Source organism: Herpailurus yagouaroundi, unplaced genomic scaffold (assembly GCF_014898765.1).
Source record: "Herpailurus yagouaroundi ecotype Mexico unplaced genomic scaffold, PumYag 77, whole genome shotgun sequence".
Classification (NCBI taxonomy): domain Eukaryota; kingdom Metazoa; phylum Chordata; class Mammalia; order Carnivora; family Felidae; genus Herpailurus; species Herpailurus yagouaroundi.
This window is the reverse complement of record NW_024412388.1, coordinates 93,329,092-93,354,826: the sequence shown is the minus strand read 5'-3', so window position 1 is coordinate 93,354,826 and position 25,735 is coordinate 93,329,092. Positions and strand designations below refer to the sequence as shown.

At 39.3% G+C, this 25,735-nt stretch overlaps 1 protein-coding gene and 1 pseudogene across 1 annotated transcript in view; one reads left to right on the top strand and one right to left on the bottom strand.

The window, feature by feature from the left end:
- Nucleotides 1-25,735, bottom strand: part of EEIG2 (EEIG family member 2) — a 94,004-nt gene that overhangs the window by 29,653 nt on the left and 38,616 nt on the right. The window contains exons 2-3 of the mRNA XM_040471162.1: nucleotides 13,758-13,878; nucleotides 3,059-3,088 (exon numbers count right to left, since the gene is read on the bottom strand). Of these exons, the coding sequence (XP_040327096.1) occupies nucleotides 3,059-3,088; nucleotides 13,758-13,878 (151 nt within the window). The remainder of the gene's footprint in view (nucleotides 1-3,058; nucleotides 3,089-13,757; nucleotides 13,879-25,735) is intronic.
- On the top strand, nucleotides 3,420-5,834 carry LOC121027601 (glyceraldehyde-3-phosphate dehydrogenase-like; annotated as a pseudogene).

Below are 25,735 nucleotides of genomic sequence, written 5' to 3'. Positions count from 1 at the left end.
TAGGCCCTGTTGGGGACCCCACAAAACAGTGATGAACAGGACAGATAAGGACTGTCTTGAAAGAGCTTACATTCTAGTGAGGCACAAGATAGTCCACATTTCCTTAGGATTGTCTCTGGCTTCACTGAGATAACTGTCTCATTAAAATGGCAAGTGTGCATAGACACTAGCTACATCTGTGGTAGATATTACTTCATTTGGCAAACAATTTTGAGCATCTACATTTCAGGTAACACCAGGCATCAGGAATGTAAATCACTCCTATCCTCAAGGAGCTCACGGTTTAGTGAGGGAAGAAAGAAAGAAAACAAATTCTTATAAAAAGTGTAAGTGCTGTGACAGAGGAAGGCACAATTACAAGACAGAAAAGAAAAGAGAATTTCTCAGGGGAAAGGTCAACTAAACTGAGTGTTTAATGTTCTAAGTGGTGACAGGACAAGGGAAGGGGGAAGCACATACATGGCAGGGAAAACATCAAGTCACAAGGCAAAGAGGCTAAAAGAGCATGGCACACTCCAGGAATTTTCTGAGCGCAGTATGTCTGAAGCATAAGAATAAGTAAGTGAGTGGGGCACCTTAGTGGCTCAGTTGGATAAGTGTCCGACTCTTGATCTTGGCTCAGGTCATGATCCCAGGTTCATGGGATTGAACCCAGTGTCAGGCTCTGTGCTGATGGCATGGAGCTTGCTTGGGATTCTTTCTTTCTCTCTGTGCCTCCCCCTTCCCTGCTCACACCCACATTCATTCTCTCTCTCTCTCTCTCTCTCTCTCTCTCTCTCTCTCAAAATAAATAAACTTAAAAAAAAGAAACTCTGGAAAATAATTTTTAAAAAAAGGAGTATATGCATGTACAGACAGATGATCTGTAAACCAAGATGGATCTAAATGTTGGGTTGAAGACTTTTCATTTCGTTTTCCCTTCCAGGCAATAGATAGCTGTTGAAGAATTAAAAGGGCGAGAATGATTGTGTTTGAATTTCAGAATGATCACTCTGGCAGTAATGTAGAGGATGGATAGAGGGAAACATCAGAGGCAGAGAACAAAAGATAGGAGGCCAGTGCAGGTTTTAAATAAGAAATAATGAAGGTATAACCTAAGGCACTGGCCTTGGGAGTGGAAAAAAAGGGATGGTTTTTTTTTTTTTTTTTAATTTTTTTTTTCAACGTTTATTTATTTTTGGGACAGAGAGAGACAGAGCATGAACAGGGGAGGGGCAGAGAGAGGGAGACATAGAATCGGAAACAGGCTCCAGGCTCTGAGCCATCAGCCCAGAGCCTGACGCGGGGCTCGAACTCACAGACCGTGAGATCGTGACCTGGCTGAAGCTGGACGCTTAACCGACTGCGCCACCCAGGCGCCCCTAGGGATGGTTTTTAAATTAGAAGGGGGAAGTCACAGGATTTGTCAATCACAGCAGATCCTTTTTTTTTGCTTACCCACCATTATTCAATGTTCTGATATTCCTTGTTAGCAGAACCCTGATTTTATTCAAGTGTCCACTCTTAGCTCATCTATGTGGAAAAGAAAAGTAACCCAATCCCTAGCTCATTGTTAAACTGTGAGACTAATCACAAGCTAGCCATGGCAATCCATTCCTATTGTCCATGACTGGTTTAGGAGTGGGGATATCATCTAGTTGTGGCTAATGAAAGCTATGGGGGAAATTCTCTGAGGTCTAACTAGGAAAAGTTTTCTCACTCAAAGTCATACATAGAGAAACAGCTGGATTTTGTCATATGTGAACGTGTGGACTAAAACTCGAGCTACCTGGTGACCATGAGAACAGCTAGCCAAGGACAAAGTCATCACACAGAGAATGGAAGAATGAAAAGAGAAAAGTAACATGGGTTCTTGATGATGTTCTGCACTTAGTGGATTAACTAATCCTGAAGCAGCTCTATCTCCTATCTCAACTGTATTTCATACCTACTTGTTTTGTGACATTCAAATCTCTAGGTGAGAAGGGTATTCTGTTGCTTATAGCAAAGAGCATCCTAACTGACACTGCAACCAAGGAGTTTTAAGGAGTTAGGCAGATTTGATGGCTGAAGCTAGTGCCCCATCCTTGGCTCTGATGACTGAACTGATGGAGATACCATCAGAGACTGAAAATAAAAGAGGAGTATGTGGGTTTCTGGTAGTATTACTAATTACTAACTCCTTCTCTTCAGCAAAGAGGTGAGCACACTCATTAGTAATTCCATTTACGTAGTGAAAGTATAAAGGAGATTAGTGAACATGTATATAGAGTGCTAAGAGAGCACAGAGGAGAGGTCCTAAAACCCTGGAGGTGGGGGAGGTGGGATTGGGAATACTTTCCAGGACAGACTGAATTAATAGATCCTATTGCTTAATGGAAACCAGAGATCATCTTCTAGTAGGGAAGCTGAAATGTAAGAATAACATCCCATAATCAGCATTTAGAAAGAGTATGTCTATAATTTATTGTTGGGTCCAGTTGTTCAATCTCCAAGTTGCTTTATTTTATCTATCTATCTATCTATCTATCTATCTATCTATCTATCTATCTATCTAAGAGATCATGAGCTGGGGAGAGGGGCAGATGGAGAGTGAATCCCAAGCAGGCTCCACACTAAGCGTGGGTCTCAGTCCCACAAACCTGGGATCATGACCTGAACCGAAATCAAGAGTCAGATGTTCAACCAACTGAGCAATCCAGGTGTGCCTCCAATTTTTATTTCAATTTGAAATCTATATTTAAAAACAGCCAACTTGAACAGCAATAAGAAGAGAAAACCATTTGAGGGGCACCTGGGTGACTCAGTCGGTTAAATGTCCAACTCTTGGTAGTGGCTCAGGTCATGATCTTGCAGTTGTGATCTCATGGTCATGAGATTGGGCCCCATGTTGGGCTGTGTGTTGAGTGTGGAGCCTGCTTGGGATTCTCTCTTTCCCTCTCTCTCTGCCCCTACTCTGCTCGTGTGTGCATGCTCTGTGAAAATAAACATTAAAAAAAGAAGAGCAAACCATTTGATTTTTAAGCTTATAGACAGCAAGAGTCATAAGTTCTAAAAGAGTTAAATAACATCCACTTACCTTTGCATAAGCTTTTCCACCTTTTAATTCCTGTCAAAGATAAAAAACACTATAAGGATATAATATGATTGAAGATATAAAATTAAATATATGTCAAATAATCCTGAAGTAGATATTTACATATTTACATGCTGGAAAATATTGATAGTAAATTTCTGATGACCTTGAATTCAACTATTTGGATGACCATCCCACCCCACCCCCCAAATTACCAGAATTTTATTTTAGAATTTAACTTAAATCTGAAAGAGACAAATGGTAAGAAGACAAACTAATATTTAATCTACCCTGAAGAAGAAATCACTAAAGTGTCATAGACACACTGTAAGAAATTGAATCACCAAAGAAAAGTGAAATTAGTTATCAAAAAAATTACTTGGTAAGCACATTAGCAACACTGTAGATTTTCATAAGAGTTGAAGCCCCCACCCCAGAGATAACCATTATTACCAATTTTTAGGAACAGTCCAAAAGATGTTATGTATTCCCCTTTTATTCAAATATACCATACTACACACACTGTTCTAGACCTTACACACACACACACACACACACACACACACACACCCCCATAACATAAATATTGTTCCATGTTCGTATAGAAGCCCTCTTACCTAATGTGACCAAGACTGGCAAAAGTGGAAAGTAACAAAAACCTAATATATAGATACCTTAACATTTTAATTTCAATTTGAAATCTATAACTACACTAATTTGCCAAATCTCTGGATTTAGGACACCACGCATATGTGTGAATTAAATGTAAAACACTTAGAACAAAGCCCTTATACTCTGTATCGTGTTTGCCATTACATGAGGGTGAACCCTCGATATACGAGGGTCAAACTCTCCTCTCCCGACCTACTTTTAAAAATGTGTTTGTTGAATGGAGTTATCTCATCTTTCTTGCATAAATGAGATATAATGCATTATATACCATTTCCATCTTTTTATTATTGAAGTATAGTTGACATACAACATTATATTAGTTTTAGGCACACAACACAGTGACTTGACAATTCTAAACATCACACAATGCTCACAATGGTAAGTGTCATCACCATCTGTCACCATACAGCACTATTACAATATTAGTAACTATATTCCCTTATGCTGTACTTTTCATGTCTGTGACTTATTTTATAATTGGAAGTTTGTACTTCTTAACCACTGATTTCTGCCATCCCTCATACCCCTCCCTCTGGCAAGCAGGAGTTTGTTCTCTGTACTTATGAGTCTGTTTCTGGGTTTTGATCATTTGTTTTGTGTTTTAGATTCCACCTATAAATGAAATCATATGGTATTTGTCTTTCTCTGACATTTCACTTAGCATAACAATACCCTTTAGGTCCACCCACGTTGTTCTGAATAGCAAGATTTCATTCTTTTTTATACCATTTCCATCCTTGAGGTGGTAAATTTAGGTTCTCTGCTCCTCCCCTTTCAATGGACAGTTGCGTCTTTTGGTGCAGTACCAGCCGCGTCCCTGAGACACGATGGTGAAGGTCAGAGGAAACAGATTTAGCCATACTGGGCACCTGGATATCAGGGCTGCCTTTAACTCCAGCAAAGTGGATTTTGTCACCATCAATGACCCCTTCACTGACCTCAATTACATGATCTACATGTTCCATTATGAGTCCACCCATGGCACATTCAATGGCACAGTCAAATCTGAGAACAGGAAACTTTTCATCAACGGAAAGCCCATCTCCATCTATCTTCCAGGAGTGAGATCCCACCACCAACAAATGGGTTGATGCTGGTGGTGGGTATGTTGTGGAGTCTTCTGGGGTCTTAATCACCATGGAGAAGGCTGGGGCTCACTTGAAGGGTGGGGCCAAAAGGGTCATCATTTCTGCCCCTTTTGCAGATGCCCATATGTTTGTGATGGGCATGAACCGTGAGAAGTATGACAACTCCCTCAGGATTGTCAGCAGTGAGTCCTGGACCACTAACTGCTTGGCCTCTCTGGCTAAGGTCATCCCTGACAACTTTGGCATCACGGATGGCCACTCATGATTCTGTGCCATCACTGCCACCCAGAAGACCATGGACAGTCCCCCTTAAAAGCTGTGGTGTGGTGGCCAAAAGGCTGCCCATAACATCATCTGTTCTTCTACTGGCACTGCCAAAGCTGTAGGAAAGGTCACCTCTGAACTGAATGGGAAGCTCACTTGCATGGCCTTCTGTATCCCCACTCCTAACATGTCAGCTGTGGATCTGACCTGCCATCTGGAGAAAGCTACCAAATATGATGAATCAAGAAGGTGGCGAAGCAGGCATCAGAGGGCCCCCTCAAGGGCATCTTGGGCTACACTGAGGACCAGGTTGTCTCCTGTGACTTTAACAGTGACACCCCACTCTTCCACCTTTAATGCTGGGGCTGGCATTGCTCTCAATGACCAGTCTTTCAAGCTCATTTCCTGATATGGCAAATGAATTTGGCTACAGCAACTGGGTGGTGGACGTTATGGCCTTCAAGGAGTTAAGAGCCTCCTGAACCAGCAGCCCCGGAAAGAGAAAGAGAGAGATCTTCAGCTGCTGGGGAGTCCTTGCCCCAACTCACTCCCTCACCTGACACTGAGAATTTCCCAACCTCTACAGTTTCCACCCTAGACCTCCTGAAGAAGGGGGAACTTGTGGAGCCCTACCTTGTCATGTACCACCAATAAAGTATACCATAGGGCTGCTGGGTGGCTCAGTTGGTTAAGCATCTGACTTTGGCTCAGGTCAGGATCTCACAGTTTGTGAGACTGAGCCTCGCGTTGGGCTCTGTGCTGACAGCTGAGAGCCTTGGAGCCTGCTTCGGATTCTGTGTCTTCCTCTCTCTCTGCCCCTCCATTGCTCATGCTCTGTCTCTCAAAAAATGAATAAATTAAAAAAAAATTTTTTTTAAAGTATACCATATTCAGCCCCCCCCCCCCAAAAGTGGTGAATTTAAATAATATGAGAAGCAATCTATGGTAAACTCTATTATCATGAATATTTGCTGCCCTTCCCCTTTCCTGACCCATTGATGTCAGGCATGGCCATTCCCCTAGATCTACCCCTATTATGAATTCTCAAATTATTCTTCTTTCTTAGGTTATTGTGATATCCCTTAATAGCACCTTGCACTAACTAAAACTTTACCTAGATGATCCCTGTCTCTTCTAGCTAATTCTTTGCTCCCCTCTACAGCCAAACTCCTCAAAAGACTTCTCAATTTGCTGTATCCCACTTAAATTCAATCTATTTCAAATATGTTTTTGTCCTCATCTTCCTTCTGCAATTGCTCTTAATGTTATCAATGATACTCATTTTTGTAAAAGCCAAAGGCTCTGTCTTCATCTTACTTAACCCCTCAACAGCATCTGACAAGATTGGCCTCTTCACTTCCTTTTCTAGAACGTCATTTTTTTTTCTCTAACCTTCTGCGGTGCTGCAATGGCCTGGTTTTACTCCTACCTCAATGGCTGCTTCTTCTCACTCTCCTTTGCTGGACCTACTCCTGTTTTAACCTCTGTAGAAAAAATGCTAGTTGTACTCCAATTATCCATTTCCCTGCTCTCCAAAGTAATAGAAACCTGCATTTTTAGATGGGTGTCTGGTTACCCAAAATAAAGTAATGACAACATTTTCTACCTTCCTTTTGTGCTGTGGCAGTATGATTAAGATCTGGCCAAAAGGATGTAATATGTGATATATAGGAATTCTTGCTCCTCTTCTGCTAACAGTAATTTATACTTCCTCTGAGTGTTAGACTGATCTAGGATTTGGTTCAGGGTCTCTTGTCTTCTGTCTGTATTATCCCCCTGGGTGAGCCCATTCAGGTCTGTTGCTTTAAATAAAAACCATATGCTGGTAACTCTCATGTCTCTGTCTTTATTCTGACTTCTCCTGAGTACCAGATCAGTATCTTCAATTTTTTATTTTTTAAAGTTTATTTATTTTGAGAGAGAGAGCAAGTAAGCATGCATGAACTAGGAAGGGGCGGGGGGGGGGGGTGGTGGAGAGAATACCAAGCAGGTTCCATGCTGTCAGCACAGAGCCTGATGCAGGGCTCAATCCCATGAATGATGAGATCATGACCTGAGCTGAAATCAAGAGTTGGACACTCAACTGACTGAGCCACCTAGGTACCCAGACCAGTATCTTTAAATGAGTACTGGACATCCTTGCTTGGAATCTCATAGACACCTCCAATTTAACACGGCCAAAACAGGCCTGCTGATCTCTGCTTATTGGTCCTCCAAATTATTTCACTGTGAGCCTTTACCGTTTTAATAAATAGCACCATTACCTATCTATATGCTCAAAGGTCTAAGTTATCCTCAATTCTTTCCCCCTCATTTACCACATCCAATCCATTAGTGGAGGGGTCTACCTTGCAGAATCCATCCTGAATCATACCATCTCTCTATGGTATGCCATAGCAATAATGCCATACCAATGCAAGCATTGCTCACCTGAACCATCCCCACTACCTGTGTGGTCTATCTGCAATGCATCCTCCACACAACAGAAAAGTCATCTTAGAAGATCATATATCTCTCCTTACTAAAATCCTCAAATGGATTCCAGTTATAATTAGAATAAAATCCAAATTCATTACCTAATCTACTGCCTCCAACCTCATTGACAAGAGCTTTCCCTCTCCGTGTTACCATCTTCCAGCCTGGCTGGAAGACATTTAAACATGCCCAGATTTGTTGTTTATCCTAAATGGGGTTCACGGTACTTTTGAATCTGTGGCCTGATATTTTTCATCAGTTTTAGAAGATTCTCCACCACAACTTCTTTCCTCTCTTTCTAGGGCTCCAATTATATATATATTAGACATTTATACGGTTTCCCATGTCTCATATTCTTTTCTGTATTTTCTACTCTTTTTTTGCTCTGTGATTTTGTCTATATATCTTTTGTCTTATTTTCCAGTTTTACCAAACCTCTTTTCACTTCTGATAAACCTGCTGTTAAATCCATCTGTTGAGATTTATTTTCATCTATTTAGCTTTAAATTTTAGTTATTTTTCAGTTCTAGAATTCAATTTGCTTCTTTATGGTTTCTAGTTCTCTAATAAAATTCCCCATATCATTCACTCATCATAGTTACTGTAAAAGTTTGTCTCTGATCCTCCCAAGACCTGTATCTTCCATGGATCTGTTTATTTAAATTTTATTTTTATCTGTTTTTATTATCTATTTTCCTTTTGATTTTGGTCATGCAATCACATCTCTTGGTATGCTTGATAAGTCTTGTGCATGATCACTTGAAGAAGTAATGTGAGGTTTGGAGTAATGTTATTTTCCTTCAGAGAAGATACGCATTTGCTTCTGGCAAGTTCTTATAAGGCAGATCACCTTCATCCAAGCAGGGATTAAGATGATTAGAAGCTGAGTTTCATTCTTTTTACAGGCTGATCTATATCCACTACACACCTTCTAGGTTGAAACTCATAGAGAATCCCAATGAAAAGCTCAGGGTATTTACCAAGGCTCTTCATGATAATGGGTCCTGGACTCCAGTTTTTGTCCCTTTAGTCCTGTAAAATTGCTGTGATCTCAGCTAGCTTCTTAGCCTCTAGATCGCTGCTTTCAGCTCAGCTTATTAACCACTGCTTACAACTTAAATGCTCTGAGGGAAAAAGCAATGCCAAATGTCAGGCTCATCTCTGTATGCTTCCCTTGTCTATGATTCTAAGCTTCTTAAGGCATTACTGCCATGGCAGCTTCTGATACCTTCAAGAAGCTGTTTTTTACATTCTGCCTCATTTTTCTGGTTGTTTTCAGAGGGACAGGAGGGCTTTAATAAGCTGGTCCATTAATTTCAGAAGCGTAAGTCTCCAGTCTTATTATAATCTTAGGGCCTGTTACAGATCGCATTGTGCGTTTCTCCCCCACACCCCTAAAATATTTTGAAGTTCTAACCCTCAATACCTTGGAATGTGATATTATTTGGAAATACACAGTATTCTGTGTAACCTAGTTAAAATGAGGTCCTAATCCAGTAAGACTGGTGCCCTTATAAAAAAAAAAAAAAAAAAGAGAGAGAGATTTGAATGTAGATATAGATACAGAGGAAAGATGATGTGGAGACACAAAGGGAGAAAGCAGCCACGTAACTGGAGTGATGCATCTACAAGCCAAGGAATGCCTGAGGCTACCAAAAGGTAGGAGAAAGACATGGAACAGTTTCTTTCCTGGAGGCTTTAGAGCAAGGCCCTACTGATTTTCACTTCTGACCTCCAGAACTAGGAGATGGTACATCTGTGTTGTTTTAAGGTACCCAATTTGTGGTATTTTGATATAGCAGCTCTAGGAAACTAACACAGGGCCTCTTTACTTGAAGGTATGGGATGGTTACTTTCATGTGACAACTTGCTGGGTCATGGGGTGCCCAGATATATGGTTAAACACTATTTCTGGCTATGTCTATGAGTGTTTCTGGATGAGATTAACATTTTAATCAGCCAACTGAAGAAAGCAATCTGCTTTCCTTAGTGTGGGTGGGTACCATCCAATCTGTTGAGGGCTTGAATAGAAGAAACAGGAAGAGGAAGGTTATAGTCTTTCTCTCTCTCTCTACCTGTCTGAATTGGGACACTGGTCTTCTCCTGCCCTCAGACTAGGACTTAACACCATTAGCACTCCTGGTTCTCAGGCTTTGACTTGAACTCACACCACTGGTTCCATGGTTCTGAGGGCTTTGGACTCAGACTGGAACTATGCCACCAACATTCTAGGGTCTCCAGCTTGCAGATGGCATATTGTGGGAGTTCTCAGCCTCCATAACTGTGTAAGCCAATTCCTTATAATAAATCTTTATCTATATACCTATATCTTGACTCTATTGATTCTGTTTCTCTGGAGAACCTTGACTAATACAAGGCTCTACTCCTCTATTTTTTAAAAAACATGTTTATTTATTTTGAGAGAGAGAGAGAGCGCATTAGCAAGGGATGGGCAGAGAGAGAGAGAGAGAGAGAGAGAGAGAGAGAGAGAGAGAGAATCCAAAGCAGACTCCATGATGTCAGCACAGAGCCCAACGCTGGGTTTGATCCCATGAACCATGGGCTCGTGACCTGAGCTGAAATTAAGAGTTGGATGCTTAACTGACTGAGCTACCCAGTGCCCCCCAGCTCCTACTCCTTTAGACTGGTCTTTCCCTAAATCTTTACAAAGGTACCTCCTCTTCAAATGTTACCTTTCAGAGAAGTCTGCTGACCCTTCGCCTAATTTTCTAAAATGATCTTCTCTGAGTTATTCTCTATTATCTTATTGTATTTTATATACAACACTTATCACCATCTCAAACAATCTTATTTGGTTACATGTTTACTCTGTCTTTCCTACCACTCTTCCCCCCAGCTCCAACCAGAAAGTAGAGTCCTTGAGGGCAGGAACTCATTCCAGTTCACTACGGTCCTTTAAGTGCCTAGAATAGTACCTGACACTTTGTAGGAACTCACATATTTGTTGACAGGTGATGGATGGCTTCCCTGTGTCCTAGGCAGCAGAGAGCATTATCAACCTTTTGGGTTGTTGTTAAATTTATAGGTAAAAAAGGATGCTTTATTTGTAGCTTTACTATATGAGTGAGATTGAGTAATTTTTTATATGTTTGAAAGCTATTTATATTTTCCTTTTTTGTGAAATATATTTTCCTCCTCTTGCCTGTTTTTCTAAAGGATTATTGATCTTTTCTTTTTGATTTACTTGAAGGAACTCTTTCCATACCAAGGAAATTAGTCCTCTGACATGGTTTGGACGTTTTCCCCTAATTTATGACTTTGCTTAAGGTATTTTTAAAATGTTTACTTATTTGAGAGAGAGAGAGGGAAAGACAGCACATGAGCAGGGGAGGGGCAGAGAGAGAGGGAGAGAGAGAATCCCAGGCAGGCCTTGCATTGCCAGCATGGAGCCTGGCTAGGGGCTTGATCCCACGAACTGTGAGATCATGACCTGAGCCAAAACTAAAAGTTGGACACTTAACTGACTGAACCATCCAGGTGCCCCCTACTTAAGTATGTATGTATGTATGTATTTTTTTTTAATGTTTATTTATTTTTGAAGGAGAGAGACAGAGTGTAAGTGGGGGTGGGTCAGAGAGAGAAGGAGACACAGAATATTTTTTTAAAATTTTTTTAATGTTTATTTATTTCCGAGACAGAGAGAGGCACAGCATGAGTGGGAGAGGGGCAGAGAGAGAGAGGGAGACACAGAATCAGAAGCAGGCTCCAGGCTCTGAGCTGTCAGCACAGAGCTCGATGCGGGGCTCGAACTCACAAACCGTGAGATCATGACCTGAGCCACAGTAGCTCAACCGACTGAGCCACCCAGGCGCCCCAGGAGACACAGAATCGGAAGCAGGCTCCAGGCTCTGAGCTGTCAGCACAGAGCCCAACATGGGGCTCTAACCCACAAACAGCAGGATCATGACCTGAGCCAAAGTCGGATACTCAACCGACTGAGCCACCCAGATGCCCCTAAGTTCCCCCCCCCCTTAAGGTATTTTTTTGCAATGCAGAAAATGTTCATATAGATGAGTTTACTAATTTTTCTTTATGGGTTCTTACTTTAATTCTCATGTGGCTTCTTCTCTTTTTTTCACTGGATGAAAGACGAGACTGGAGTGATTCCCTTGGATCTAAAAATGGGCACCATGTGGTGAAGATGGCAGAGCTACTCTAGTAGTCCTGGACCCCTTGGCTATTACCCAAGACAGACATACATCTCTATCTTGTCTAAGTTATTGTGTAGTTGGCTTTCTGCTTCAGCAGCTTAACATACGTACCGTGATACACTAAACATCATTAAAAAAATATTTGAGAGCGAGTGCATGCCAGTGGAAGAGGGGCAGAGAAAGAGGAAGAGACAGAACCCCAAGCGGGCTTCATGCTCAGCACAGAGCCCAACACCCTGCTCGAACCCATGAGTGGTGAGATCATGACCTGAGCCAAAATCAAGAGTCAGACACTTAACCGACTGAGCCACTCAGGCACCCCTACACCAAACCATCATAATCTGAGGAACTGATTTCAGATGAACAAGTCTTAACTCAAATTACCCATCCCCCCCAAAAAAAGTGTTTTGGTAATAGACTTTAAGTGTTTTTAATTAGCAGTTATGCTTTACTCTAAACTGGTTATATGTTTTCTTTTTATTAAAATTGAAAGATTAATTGGTCACCTTTCAAAAATCATGACTAGAACCCATTTAGTAAAGGTTTCAATATAAGAGCCATAGCAATAATTCAAGTAGAAAGAGAAGATGGTAGGATGCTTAATTACATCTTGGTTAACCCCTGTAACTTCTAGACAAAGAAATTATCATACCCTTAATTTGCATGAGGAAAATGATTTTTAGTAAGTCAGGAAAACTGCCTAAGGTCTCACAGTGAGTAAGTGGCATATCTGGGATTCAAACCCAGATCACTATGATGACACACATCCTGTCACTGAACTATACTTCCTTTAGGGAAGCCTCTGTGCAATTATTGTGCTCCAAGTCAGACTGTTTAGAGATCTGTTTTCAGTAAAGGCTTAAAATCTACAAATGTATACATGTATTTTTGTTATATCATAAATGAGTAGATTAAGCAATATAAGAATTTAAAACATAGCCACACAAAACATAGTGCTATCAGTTCATTCAAAAAGCAGAATAAGGTTAAAAGTACAACTTTTTATTTGATAAAGGAGGACACAAGACTGGGGTGGAAAAGAACAAGGCAAGGGACTCTTGCTTTTCATTCCAAGGCCTTCTCTAATTTTTGAACATGTATATGTATTATTTTGGTAATTTAAACAATTTATATAAAGTGGAACATAAAGGTTATTATTATTTTTTAATGTATACTTATTTTTGAAAAAGAGAGAGAGAGCGCTTGTGTGCGAACAGGGGAGGGGCAGAGAAAAAGAGGAAGACACAGAATCTGAAGCAGGTTCCAGGCTCTGAGCTGTCAGCACAGAGCCTGACGCGGGGCTCAAACTCACAGACTGTGAGGTCATGACCTGAGCCGAAGTCGGACGCTTAACTGACTGAGCCACCCAGGTGCCCCATAAAGGTTATGTTTTAAAGCCAGCAGTTTAATTCACCCTTAGTGGTGACAAATGGATTCCCTCTTTTCACCCCAAAAAAGTAGGATCACATGTTTTTATATATATTAGGTTGAACCATCTGAGATTATCATCTTTGTAGATTATGGAAAGGAAATGATGTAAAAAATAAAACATGGCCTTGGAATTAGAAAGATGTGTGTTTGAGTCCTCAGTTTGCCATTTACTAGCTGTGTGAATTTGGGCAATTGACAGCCTTTCTGAGCCTCAGTTTTCCTGAAAGTGGGAAAAAATGACACCCATTTTCAGGGTTATTCTTAGACATAATATATGTAAAGTCCCTAAAAACAATGCCTAACAGAGAGAAATTCAATGAATGGGAATATAAATATATATATATAGCCACCCCCTGCAAATATTCAAATAGGGTTAACACTTAAATGTATAATGATGGTGAGATAAGTTTCCTGTATAATAATTTATAACTTCAGATTTTAAAAATCGTATTTGTCACACTAATTTAAATTACTGCTGCAAGTGTGAAGTGAAATTACATAGAGCAGTTCCAACAATAAAGTAGAGCTGAATAAAGTAGAGCTGACTATGGAACTAATTATGGTTTCTGAAAGGGGAGACGTAATAGGCTATTTTTATACCTTCCTCACAGATACTCTGTAGATACAAGGATCCAGGATGCCTGTGGTGGCACTTGCACTCATTTTGCACATAAATGAGAACTTCTTTCTCCAGTGAACACAGTTTGCCTGCACCACTTCCCTGAGGGAACAAAAAAAAAAAAAAAAAAAACACACAAGAAATTACAATTGATGACAGATTAAAAAAAGCACACACACTCTTTCACTCAGGTCTGTAATGCAGAAGTGGTAAAGTAAAAGACCGTATTTGGAAACATGAAGAAAACAAAGCTTAACAATGTGATCTGAAAATCTCTAGTTTTAATTATCCACAGAAACTTACAAGTGAAATTACTTATCAATTTAATCAATATAAATTGAAACTTCACTACTCATTCATTCAGCACATAATACATCCTATTTTAGGTGTGCTGGCCATGTGCTAGGTGTTTGAAATATGAAGATGAGAATGACCACATTCCTAACCTTGGAGGGCTTATAGTTGACAGTACGAGAGACAGAAATATAAACAAAATAGTTATTCTGAAATAAACTGCTGTTACAGTTTTACTCCTGTAAAGGAATATGTTGCGCTTCAAGGAACTTGGTTGTTCCTGTCACTGAGATCATTAACATATCAGGAATCAGAGGCAATATTAAAAAAAGAAAAATCCCTGTATTTTACTTAAAAAAAATTACATAAAAACTTTTACAGATTTCAAGTTGAGGGCATGTATTAACCTCTCTTCCCTCTCCAAAACATTCTATGTTAATTTTTAAGGCATCATTTAGCAAGGACAAAGAGAATCAGAAAGGAGACAAAAATAAACGACCAGGGATGAGGAAGTGATAGTGATTTAGCAAATCCAAGAAAGCTGAACATTAAGCTAGTTACTAGTGAAGCCAAGAGCAGGTATCTTAGGCTTGTGATGAAGTAGAATGAAGGAGAGACAAATGGCAGAAGAACTGACTGAAAGGTGTTTTAGAAAGAGACCCTCAGATCTTCCTGACTCCTACAGAAGACAGATTTATTTTCCTGATGAGGTAAAACAGGGAGATCTCTGTACTACCTGACTTGAGGGCAGGTATTGAAAATGGCACCACAACATGATCATATTGAGTGGGGGGTTGGTGGGGGGGTACACAGGATGAAAGGTAACTTACTGAATGCTGAGACTTCCAACCTTTGTCCCCTAACCTGGCTCCTCAGAATATATTCTTTTTTTTTTTTTCAACGTTTATTTTTTTTATTTTTGGGACAGAGAGAGACAGAGCATGAACGGGGGAGGGGCAGAGAGAGAGGGAGACACAGAATCGGAAACAGGCTCCAGGCTCGGAGCCATCAGCCTAGAGCCTGACGCAGGGCTCGAACTCACGGACCGCGAGATCGTGACCTGGCTGAAGTCGGACGCTTAACTGACTGCGCCACCCAGGCGCCCCTTAGAATATATTCTTTAACAAGATATAGGAAGAACAATCTCTGGGGAATTACAACCAGCCCCAAAGAAAAGCTCTAATGAGATGTATGTTGATGGTGACAAAATTGCTCTGCCTGCTCAATCTACAGTAAATACCTGAGTCAATGAACACTTTCCACATGTACAAAGCTGCTGAGCAACTTTTGCTGCCTCATAGTTAAATATGAGCAAGCACTTGAGGAAAGTCTCTTAACATGAACAAACTGAGACCAAAGTGAATAGAAAAAGGCAACCAAATCTATGCTGGAAGAAGAAAAAAGAGTCTCAGAGAGACAGAAACTGCATCTACCATAAAAGAATAGGATGCTATAAAGCAGGGTATATAGAGAGCTAAAAAGTACTCATGGAAATCAAAACTATTGTGCTTAATATTCTATTTGTCATTCCATATCCACTCTATTCTTCTCTGTGGCCCAGGAGCCTGGTCTTTAGGGACTACATCAACCAGGCTCACTTGCACTCTGTCACTGAATGTAGTGAAGGGACAAACACCAGGATAGAGGGTAGGAGAGAGAAGGTGGCATGTTTATTCCACTGGCTCTTTCCCTGTCAGACCATGTGGGAAATGGGTAAATGATTAGGGATTGCAGTTTTCCACAGTATGTCCACAGAAGTTAGACTCTAAACTATATGCATTTATAACTTTGTTAAAATAAAAACCAAATCAACAAATTAAGAAACACTGTCAATCGAGTGCCTGGGTGGTTCAGTTGTTTAAGTGTCTGACTCTTGATTTTGTCTCTGGCCATGATCTCACAGTTCATGAGTTGGAGCCCCACATCAGGCTTCACGTTGACAATACGGAGCCTGCTTGGGATTCTCTCTCTCCATCTCTCTCTGCCTCTCCCTCTGTCCCTCCCCCACTTGTGCACAAGCGCACTCTCTCTCCAAAATAAATAAACTTAAAAAAAACCCACAGTGTCAAGTAATGGGAAATCTGAAAATGAGAACAAGAGTATGTAACACTGCAAGCTATTTTTCCCCTAACTGCCTAAAAAACCCAAAACTGAAGGTATCTTAAGGTGTTATTCAGACAGTTATTCTAGAAATTATGTCATATGTACAAAAAGTCCATTAATACTAACTGCAAAGCTCTAAAACTTTGTTTATGTTCTACTTTTCATTTGTTTACGAATAATAATTCCTCAACAATACTAATTACAGAAACACATCTTTAGATTTTTATCTAGTTTAAAACACCTTATAAGGCAGCAGACTTTACATACCAAATAGTATATGCTATCAGTTACACAAATAGGCAGTTTTAGGCTGAGTAATAAAAATAAAGGAAGTCAGGGCACCTGGGTGGCTCAGTCAGTTAAGTGTCTGACTCTTGGTGTTGGCTCAGGTCATGATCTCATGGTTTGTGAGTTCGATCCCCACATTGGACTCTGTGCTGGCAGTATGGAGTCTGCTTGAGAGGGAGTCTCTCTCCCTCTCTCTCTGCCCCTCCTACACACACTTGCTCACTCTCTCTCTCAAAATAAATAAAAATAAATAAATAAATAAATAAATAATAAAAGAAGTCAAGTGAACTCTGTGTTTGTCTTAAAAAACAAACAAGCAGGAAGGGAATATTTACAAGAAATACAGATCTAGTTTATCTAGAGATTAGAGGAAGGCCACATGAAGTCTTGTGGGTCTGGGGAGAGATTAAAAAACAGCAGAGCATCATAAATTTGGGCAGATAACTGAAGTTATGGTGTAGAACAGAGATGGAGAATATGTTTTCATAAAATATGTGACATTGAATCTTAAAGGAAAAAAATACACCTCCATAACCCTCTGTTCCCACCTACTTACTACCACTCTTTCCCTTCAGGTCCAAGCTCCTTGAAGATGATACTAATGACGATGATGACAACAATGACAACATTTATGAGTGCTTGTTACACACCAGGCATTGTTGCAAATACCTCACATGTATTAAGTCATTTAATCCTCAAAACAACTTATGAGGAAGGTACCATAAGGTCCATTTTACAGATAAAAGAATGAGGATAGGGGCGCCTGGGTGGCGCAGTCGGTTAAGCGTCCGACTTCAGCCAGGTCACGATCTCGCGGTCCGTGAGTTCGAGCCCCGCGTCGGGCTCTGGGCTGATGGCTCAGAGCCTGGAGCCTGTTTCCGATTCTGTGTCTCCCTCTCTCTCTGCCCCTCCCCCGTTCATGCTCTGTCTCTCTCTGTCCCAAAAATAAATAAACGTTGAAAAAAAAAATTAAAAAAAAAAAAAAAAAAAGAATGAGGATAAGGGGTAATTAAATGATTGTCCAAGGTCACTCAGCTAAAAAGGGTTGGAACTAGAATTTGAAGAACTGCCTATAGTGTAGACATTTTCCATTTCGTCATTTCTCAGTTACTTTTCAATCTCCCTTAAGAAGGCCTCTATCCTCCCGAACTCTACTGAAACTGGTTACTAGTGAGCAGCTAGTTGCTAAATCTAATTGGCTCTTGTTTTTAGCATAGTAGTTGACTCCTCTTATACATTCTTGAAATACTCTAGTCCCTTTCTATTTCTGTGACTATTTCTTTTCATTTTCTACTTCTGCCTCCTTAAAATATTGATGTTCACTAAGGTTCTACATTCTTAGCTTTCTTTTCTTTTCACTCTTATGGCCTTAATTACTATGTGTATACTAAGAACATACAAACCTAAAGTCTTTGCCTTTAGTCCTTGGATTCATATATCTACCTACTCACTGGCAATTTCCACCTAGTACTTCTAGTCTCTAGGTAAAGCTTTAGGCCTTTGACCTTTGTCCAACAGGATGGTTGTCCATCAGTATGACTAGTTAAACTAGTAAAATGGTTTGCACAGGTGCATATGTGACAGGGACTGCCAGTTGCTTATTCAATATGCAGTCTCTTCTCTTCCTTAAAAACAGAAACTTGATTTTATTTAGAATGGCAATGTGTCCATTTAAAAGACTGCACCTTCCCATTTCTCTTACAGCTAGAGATGTGCTTATTACAAGCCAATAAGATATAATTGAAGGTTATCTGATATGACTTCTGTAAAGGCACAGGAAAGGTAATTGCTTTGTGTCTTTTTATGTCTCTTTCCTTCCTCTGCCTGGAAAATGTCATGATGATGGTAAGAATGTCAATAGCCATATTGGGCCACAAGGCTACCTGAAGGAAAAGCCATGTGACAGTGGTACACAGAGACAAAGGAAAATGGGTCCAAATAATCATGTACCCTGGATGGTCTCCCTTCAAAGTTCTTAAGTTTTATGATTTAAAGTGCTTACTTTGGACTTTGTTATATACGGCTAACTAAATCCTAACTAATAGAGCCTACGACCAATCATGTCCAAATAACAGAATCTGCAGAGTTCAAATGTCACACATTGTGGTAGGTGCTCAGGAATCCCAGAGTCCTGTTCTCTTCATTTAATGTTTACTTATTTATTTAGAGAGAACAAGTAGGGGAGGGGCAGAGAGAGAGGGAGGGAGAGAGAATCCCAAGCAGGATCCAGCTATCAACACAGAGCTTGAGGTGGGCTTGATTCCATGAACTGTAATCAGAGATCAAGAGCTAGACACTTAACTGACTGAGCCACCCAGACACCCTTGCCCCTCATTTAAAATTACTCTGGGGGCACCTGGGTGGCTCAGTCGGTTAAGCATCTGACTCTTGCTTTTGGCTCAGGTCATGATCTTGTGGCTTTGTGGGTTTGAGCCCCACACTGGGCTCTGCATTGGCAGCACAGAGCCTGCTTGAGATTTTTTCTCTTTCCCTCTCTCCCTGCCCCTCCTACACTTGTACTGTTTGTCTCTCTCAAAGTAAACTTAAAAAAAAAAACTCTTAAAAAAATAAAATTATTCTGTAGAGTGAGACAGTGGAAAATGAGGTACCCAGACTATATCCTCTCAAAAACAATGGAAACTAATATAATTGGTTTCATTTCTCCAAAGGAAACTAATTAATAAAGCTCCAGTAACCAAATGAAGAAATGGAGACCCACAGACTGCTTGACAAAGAATTCAAAATAATCATCTTAAAGCAGTTCAATGAGCTGCAAGACAACACTGACAGACAATGAAAACAAAATCAGGAAAGTAATACATGAACAAAAGGAGAAGTTCAATGAAGAGAAACTATAAAGAAGAAAAAGTCTGGAGCTGAAGCACGTAAGGTCTGAACTGAAAAATTCAACAGTGAGCTTCAATAGTATATTTGATCAAGCAAAAGAAAGAATCAGTGGGCTTGAAAACAGGTCCGTTGAAATTACCTATTTGGAGGAACAAAAAGAAAAGAACAAGAAAGTGAAGAGAACCTCTGAGACTTACAGGAAAGCATCAGAAGAACCAACATAAGCATTACGGGAGTTCTAGAAGGAGAAGAGAAAGACAAAGGGGCAGAAAACTTATTCAAAGAAATAATGAGGGCGCCTGGGTGGCTCAGTCGGTTGGGCATCCCACTTCAGCTCAGGTCATGCTCTCACAGTCTGTGAGTTCAAGCCCTGCGTCAGGCTCTGTGCTGACAGCTCAGAGCCTGGAGCCTGCTTGGATTCTGTGTCTCCCTCTCTCTCTGCCCCTCCTCCACTCACACTCTGTCTCTGTCTCTCTCAAGCATAAACATTAAAAAGAATTTTAAAAAATAAATAATGGCTGAAAATTCCCTAAATCTGGGTAAATAAATATCCAGATTCATGAAGCCTAAAAGACCTCAAATAGGTTGAACATGAAGAGTTCTACAGCAAGACACATGACAAATTATCAAAAGTTAAAGACAGAGAGAATTTTGGAGGCAGCAAGAAAAAAGCAACTTGTCACATACAAGGGAACCCCCATAAAACGAAGGAGGATTTCTCAGCAGAAACTTTGCAGGTCAGGAAAGAGTGAGATGATATCATCAAAGGACTGAAATACAAAACTGCCGACCAAGAATACTATACCTGGAAAAACTGTCCTTTAAAAATGAAAGAGAAATAAAGACCTTCTTATATAAAACTGAGTAAGTTTGTCACCATTAGACTTGCCTTACAACAAGTGCAAAACAGTTTTTCAAATTGAAATGAACTGACACTAAACAACAACAAGAAACTATATGGAAGTATAAATCTCACTGGTAAAGGTAAATATCAACAAATTCAGAATATAATATTGTAATAATGGTGCATAAGTCACTTTTAATATGAGTATAAAAGTTAAATGATGAAAAATATTAAGAATAACTACAACCACAAAAATTTGTTAATACATACATACGGTAAAAAAAAGTAAATTCTGACATCAATAACAAAATCTGTTGGGGGGACATAGAAGTGTCAAGTTTTGGTAGGCAATTGAACTTAAAGAACAGACTGTTATGAGAAGTTTTATGCAAGCCTCATGGTAACCACAAAGAAAAAAAGCTACAGCAAATACAAAAAAGATAAAGAATCAAAGTATATCACTACCAAAAAAACAGCAAGTCATATAGGAAGATAGCAAGAGAGAAGAGAACCATAAAAACAGAAAACAATGAACAAAATGGCCATATTAAGTCTTTACTTATTAATAATTACTTTAAATGTAAGTGAACTAAACTCCCCAAAAGGTACAGAATGGCTGCATAGGTAATACAAAAACAAAACCCCAAACAAGACCCAACTGTATGCTGGCTATAAGAGACTCACTTTAGATTTAAGTACACACATGGACTGAAAGTGAAAAGGTAGAGAAAGATATCCTATGCAAATGGTAGCCAAAAGACAGCAGAGGTGACTATATTTATATCAGACAAAATAGACTTTAAGTCAAAAACAAAGACGAGGTCATTATTTAATGATAACAGAGTCAATTCAGCAGAAGATATAACAATTATAAATGTAAATGCACCCAACATCAAAGCACCTCAATATATAAAGTAAATATTGACAGATCTGAAGGGAAAAATAGACAACAATATAATAATAGTAGGAGATTTCAATACTCCACTCTATACGGGGACCTATAATAAATAGATCATCCAGACAGAAAATCAGTAAGGAAACAGCAGAACTGAACAACACCATAGACCAAATGGACCTTAAAGACATATACAGAACTTTTTACCCATCAGCAGAAGAATATATTTTTTTTCCTCAAGTGTACATGGAACATTCTTTAGAGCGGATTACATGTTAGGTCACAAAATAAGTAACCAAATTTTAAGAAGATCTAAATCATTACAAATATCTTTTCCAGGGGTGCCTAGGTGGCTCAGTCAGTTAAGCATCCAACTTCAGCTCAGGACATGATCTTGCAGTCTGTGCCTTTGAGCCCCACATCGAGCTCTGTGCTGACAGCTCAGAGCCTGGAGCCTGCTTCAGATTCTGTGTCTCCCTCTCTCTCTGCCCCTCACCCACTTGCACTCTGTCTCTCAAAAATAAATAACCATTAAAAAAAATCTTTTCCAACCATAAGGAATGAAACTGGAAATCAGTAACAATAAGATGGGAAAATTCATTAATACATGAAAATTAAACATAGACACTTTTCCAAAGAAAACATGCAGATGGCTAACACACACATGAAAAGATGCTCAACATCACTCATCATCAGAGAAATACAAATCAAAACCACAATGAGATACTACCTCACACCTGTCAGAATGGCTAAAATTAAAATTCAGGAGACAACAGATGTTGGCAAGGATGAGAAAGGGGAATGCTTTTGCACTGTTGTTGTGAATGCACACTTGTGCAGTCACTCTGGAAAATAGTATGGAGGTTCTTCAAAAGATTAAAAATAGAATTACCCTACTACCCAGCAATTGCAATACTAGGTATTTATTCAAAGGATGCAAAAATGCTGACTCAAAGGGACACATGCACCCCAATGTTTATAGCAGTGCTAGCAACAATAGCCAAATTATGGAAAGTGCCCAAATGTCCATTGACAGATGAATTGATAAAGAAGATGTGGTATATATATACACAATGGAATACTACGTGGTGATCAAAAAGAATGAAATTTTGCCATGTATAACAACGTGTGTGAAACTAGAGTGTGTTATGCTAAGTAAAATAAGTCAGTCAGAGAAAGACAAATATCATATTATTTCACTCATATGTGGAATTTAACAAACAAAACAGATGAAGGACACTTGGGTGGCTCAGTCAGTTAAGCGTCCAACTCTTGATTTCTGCTCAGGTCATGATCTCACAATCATGGAATCAAGCCCCACACTGGGTTCTGTGCTGGGTGTGGGGCTTGCTTGGGATTCTCTCTCTCTCTCTGCCCCTCCCCTAATCACACTCTCTCTCTCAAAATTAACAAACAAAAACAAAACAAAACAAAACAGATGAACACATGGGGAAGGGAAGGAAAAATAAAAACAGAGAGGGAGGCAAACCATAAAAGATTCTTTAAAAAAATTTTTTAATGTTTATTTATTTTTGAGACACACACACAACACATGAGTGGGGGAGAGGCAGAGAGAGAGAGAGGGAGACACAGAATTTGAGGCAGGTTCCAGGCTCTGAGTTGTTAGCACAGAGCCTGATGTGGGGCTTGAACTCATGAACCATGAGATCAAGACCTGAGCTGAAGTCAGACACTTAACCAACTGAGCCACCCAGGCGCCCAAACCATAAAATATTCTTAAATACAGAGAACAAACTGAGGGTTGCTGGAGAGAAGGTGGGTGGGGGAATGGGCTATATGGGTGACGGGCATTAAGGAGGGCACTTGTTGGGATGAGCACTGGGTGTTATATGTAAATGATGAATCACTGGGTTCTACTTGTGAAACCAATACTACACTATATGTTAACCAACTTGAATTTAAATAAATAAACTAAAAGAAAAAAAAGGTGGGAAAATTAATTCATACATGAAAACTAAACAATGACCCTGAGTCAAAGAGGAAATTGAAAGAGAATTTAAAAACAATCTCAAGACAAATGTAAACTAAAACACAACATACCATAACTTATGGATTGTAGCAATCCATGCAGTATTAATAGGGAGGTTTATAGCAATAAATACTTTAAGAAAGAAGAAAGATCTTAAACAACCTAACTTTACACCTCCAAACTAGAAAAAGAACAAGCTAAGCCCAAAGTTAGTAGAAAGGAGAAAATAATAAAGATAAATATAACATAAATCAAACATAAATCAAATAAAGAACAGAAAAAATCAACAAAAGTAAGAGGTGACTTTTTGAAAAAAGTAAACAAAATCAAAGAACCCATAGCTAGACTAAGAAAAAAAAAAAGAAAAGTCAAATAAAATCAGAAACGAAAAAGGAGACATTACAACAGATATTTCAGAAATAAAAAGAAACAAGGGACTATAATGAACAATTATATGCTAACAAGCTGGGTAACCTAGAAATCAATAAAGTCGTAAAAGCATACAATTTACTAAACCTGAATCAAGAAGAAACAGAAAACTTGAACAGACCAATAATAAATAAGGAGATTGAATCATGAATCAAAAACTTTTGAACACAACAACAAAAAGACCAGGACCAGACAGCTTCTTGGGTGAATTCTACCAAACTTTCAAAGGAGAATTAATACAATCCTTCTTAAACTCTTCCAAAAAAATAGAAGAGAGATCACTTTGAAATTCATTTTGAAGCCAGCATCACTCTAATACCAAAGCCAAAAACACCACAAAAAGAGAAAGCTAAAGGCCAATATCCCTGATGAATACAGATGCAAAAATTCCCAATAAAATACTAGCAAACTGAATTAACAACACATTACAAGGATCAATCTATGCAAATCACTGTGATAAACAACAGTAAAAGAGTGAAAGATGAAAAACCACATGATCATGTGAGTAGATGCAGAGAAACCATCACAAAATTCAACATCCACTCATGATAAAGACTTTCAACAAAATTAGTAGAGTAGGAACTTACCTCAATAAAGACCATATAAAGGGATGCCTGGGAGGTTCAGTCATTTAAGTGTCTGGCTTTGGCTCAGGTCATGATCTCATGATTCGAGGGTTTGAGTCCCAAGCTCAGAGCCTGGAGCCTGCTTCAGATCTGTGTCTTCCTCTCTCTCTGCCCTCCCCCACTCAGGCTCTGTCTCCCACTCTTTCTCTCTCTCAAAAATAAACATTAAGAAAAAAAAAAGACCATATATGAAAAGCCCACAGCTAACATCGTAATCAATGAGGAAAAACTGAAAGCTCTTACTCTCAGATCTAGTAGGATACAAGGATGCCCTCTCTCACCACTTCTATTCAATGTAGTACTGGAAATCCTAGCCAGAGCAACTAGTGAAGAAAAGAAATAAAAGGCATCCAAATCAGAAAGAAAGAAGTAACATCAGCTCTATTTGCAGATGACATGATCATGTATAGAGAATACCCTAAAGACTCAAGAAAAAAACTGTTAGAAGAAATAAACAGATTTAGTAAATTTGCAGGATACAAAATCTAAATAAGAAAAAAAAATCTGTGGTGTTTCTATACACAAACAGCAAACTACCTGAAAAGGAAATTAAGGAAATAATCCTATTCACAATAGCAACAAAAAGAATAAAATATCCAGAAATAAATTTAACCAAAGTGGTAAAAGACTTGTACACTGAAAATTATAAAACACTGATGAAGAAAATTAATGAAGACACAAATAAATAGAAAGACATCCTGTGTTCCTAGATGAGAAGAATTAATATGGTTAAAAGGTCCATTCTACCCAAAGTGATTTACAGATTCAACGTATCCTATTCAAGAATCTCAATGGGATTCTTTACTGAAGTAGAAAAAAACAACCCTAAAATTCCTATGTAACCATAAAAGACCCCAAATAGCCAAAGCAATCTTGAAGAAGAACAAGGCTGGAGGTATCAAACTTCCTGATTTCAAAATGTATTATAAAGCCACAGCAATCAACAGTATGGTATTATGAAAATAAAACGAAACAAAACTAGAAATATAGACCAGTGGAACAAAATAGACATCCCAGGAATAAATCCACCCACTAACACTCAACTGATCTTTGACAAGGGTGTCAAGGAAACACAATGGAAAAAGGCCAGTAATATTGGGAAAACTGATTATTCACATTAGAAGAATGAAATTGGAACGTTATCTCACACCGTATACAAAAATCAACTGAAAATGGATTCTTAGGTCTTTAACATAAGACACGAAATAGTAAAACTATCAGAATAAAAAGCAGAGAAAAAGCCTTAGATCTTTTTTTAAAATGTTTATTTTTGACAGAGACAGAGCGCACGCGGGCACACACACCCATGGGGGAGGGGAAGAAAGAGGGAGATACAGAATCTGAAGCAGGCTCCAGGCTCCCAGCTGTCAGCACAGAGCCAGATGCAGGGCTTGAACCCATGGAGCATGAGATCATGACCTGAGCCGAAGTCAGATGGCCAAATGAGCCACCTAAGCGCCCCAAGCCTTTTTCCTTTTTTTTTAATTAAAAAAATTTTTAAAAAATATTTATTTAAAAAATTTTTTTAATGTTTATTTATTTTTGAGAGAGAGAGACAGAGACAGAGCACAAGTGGGGGAAGGGCAGAGAGAGAGACACACACACACAGAATCCTAAGCAGGCTCCAAGCTGTCAGCACAGAG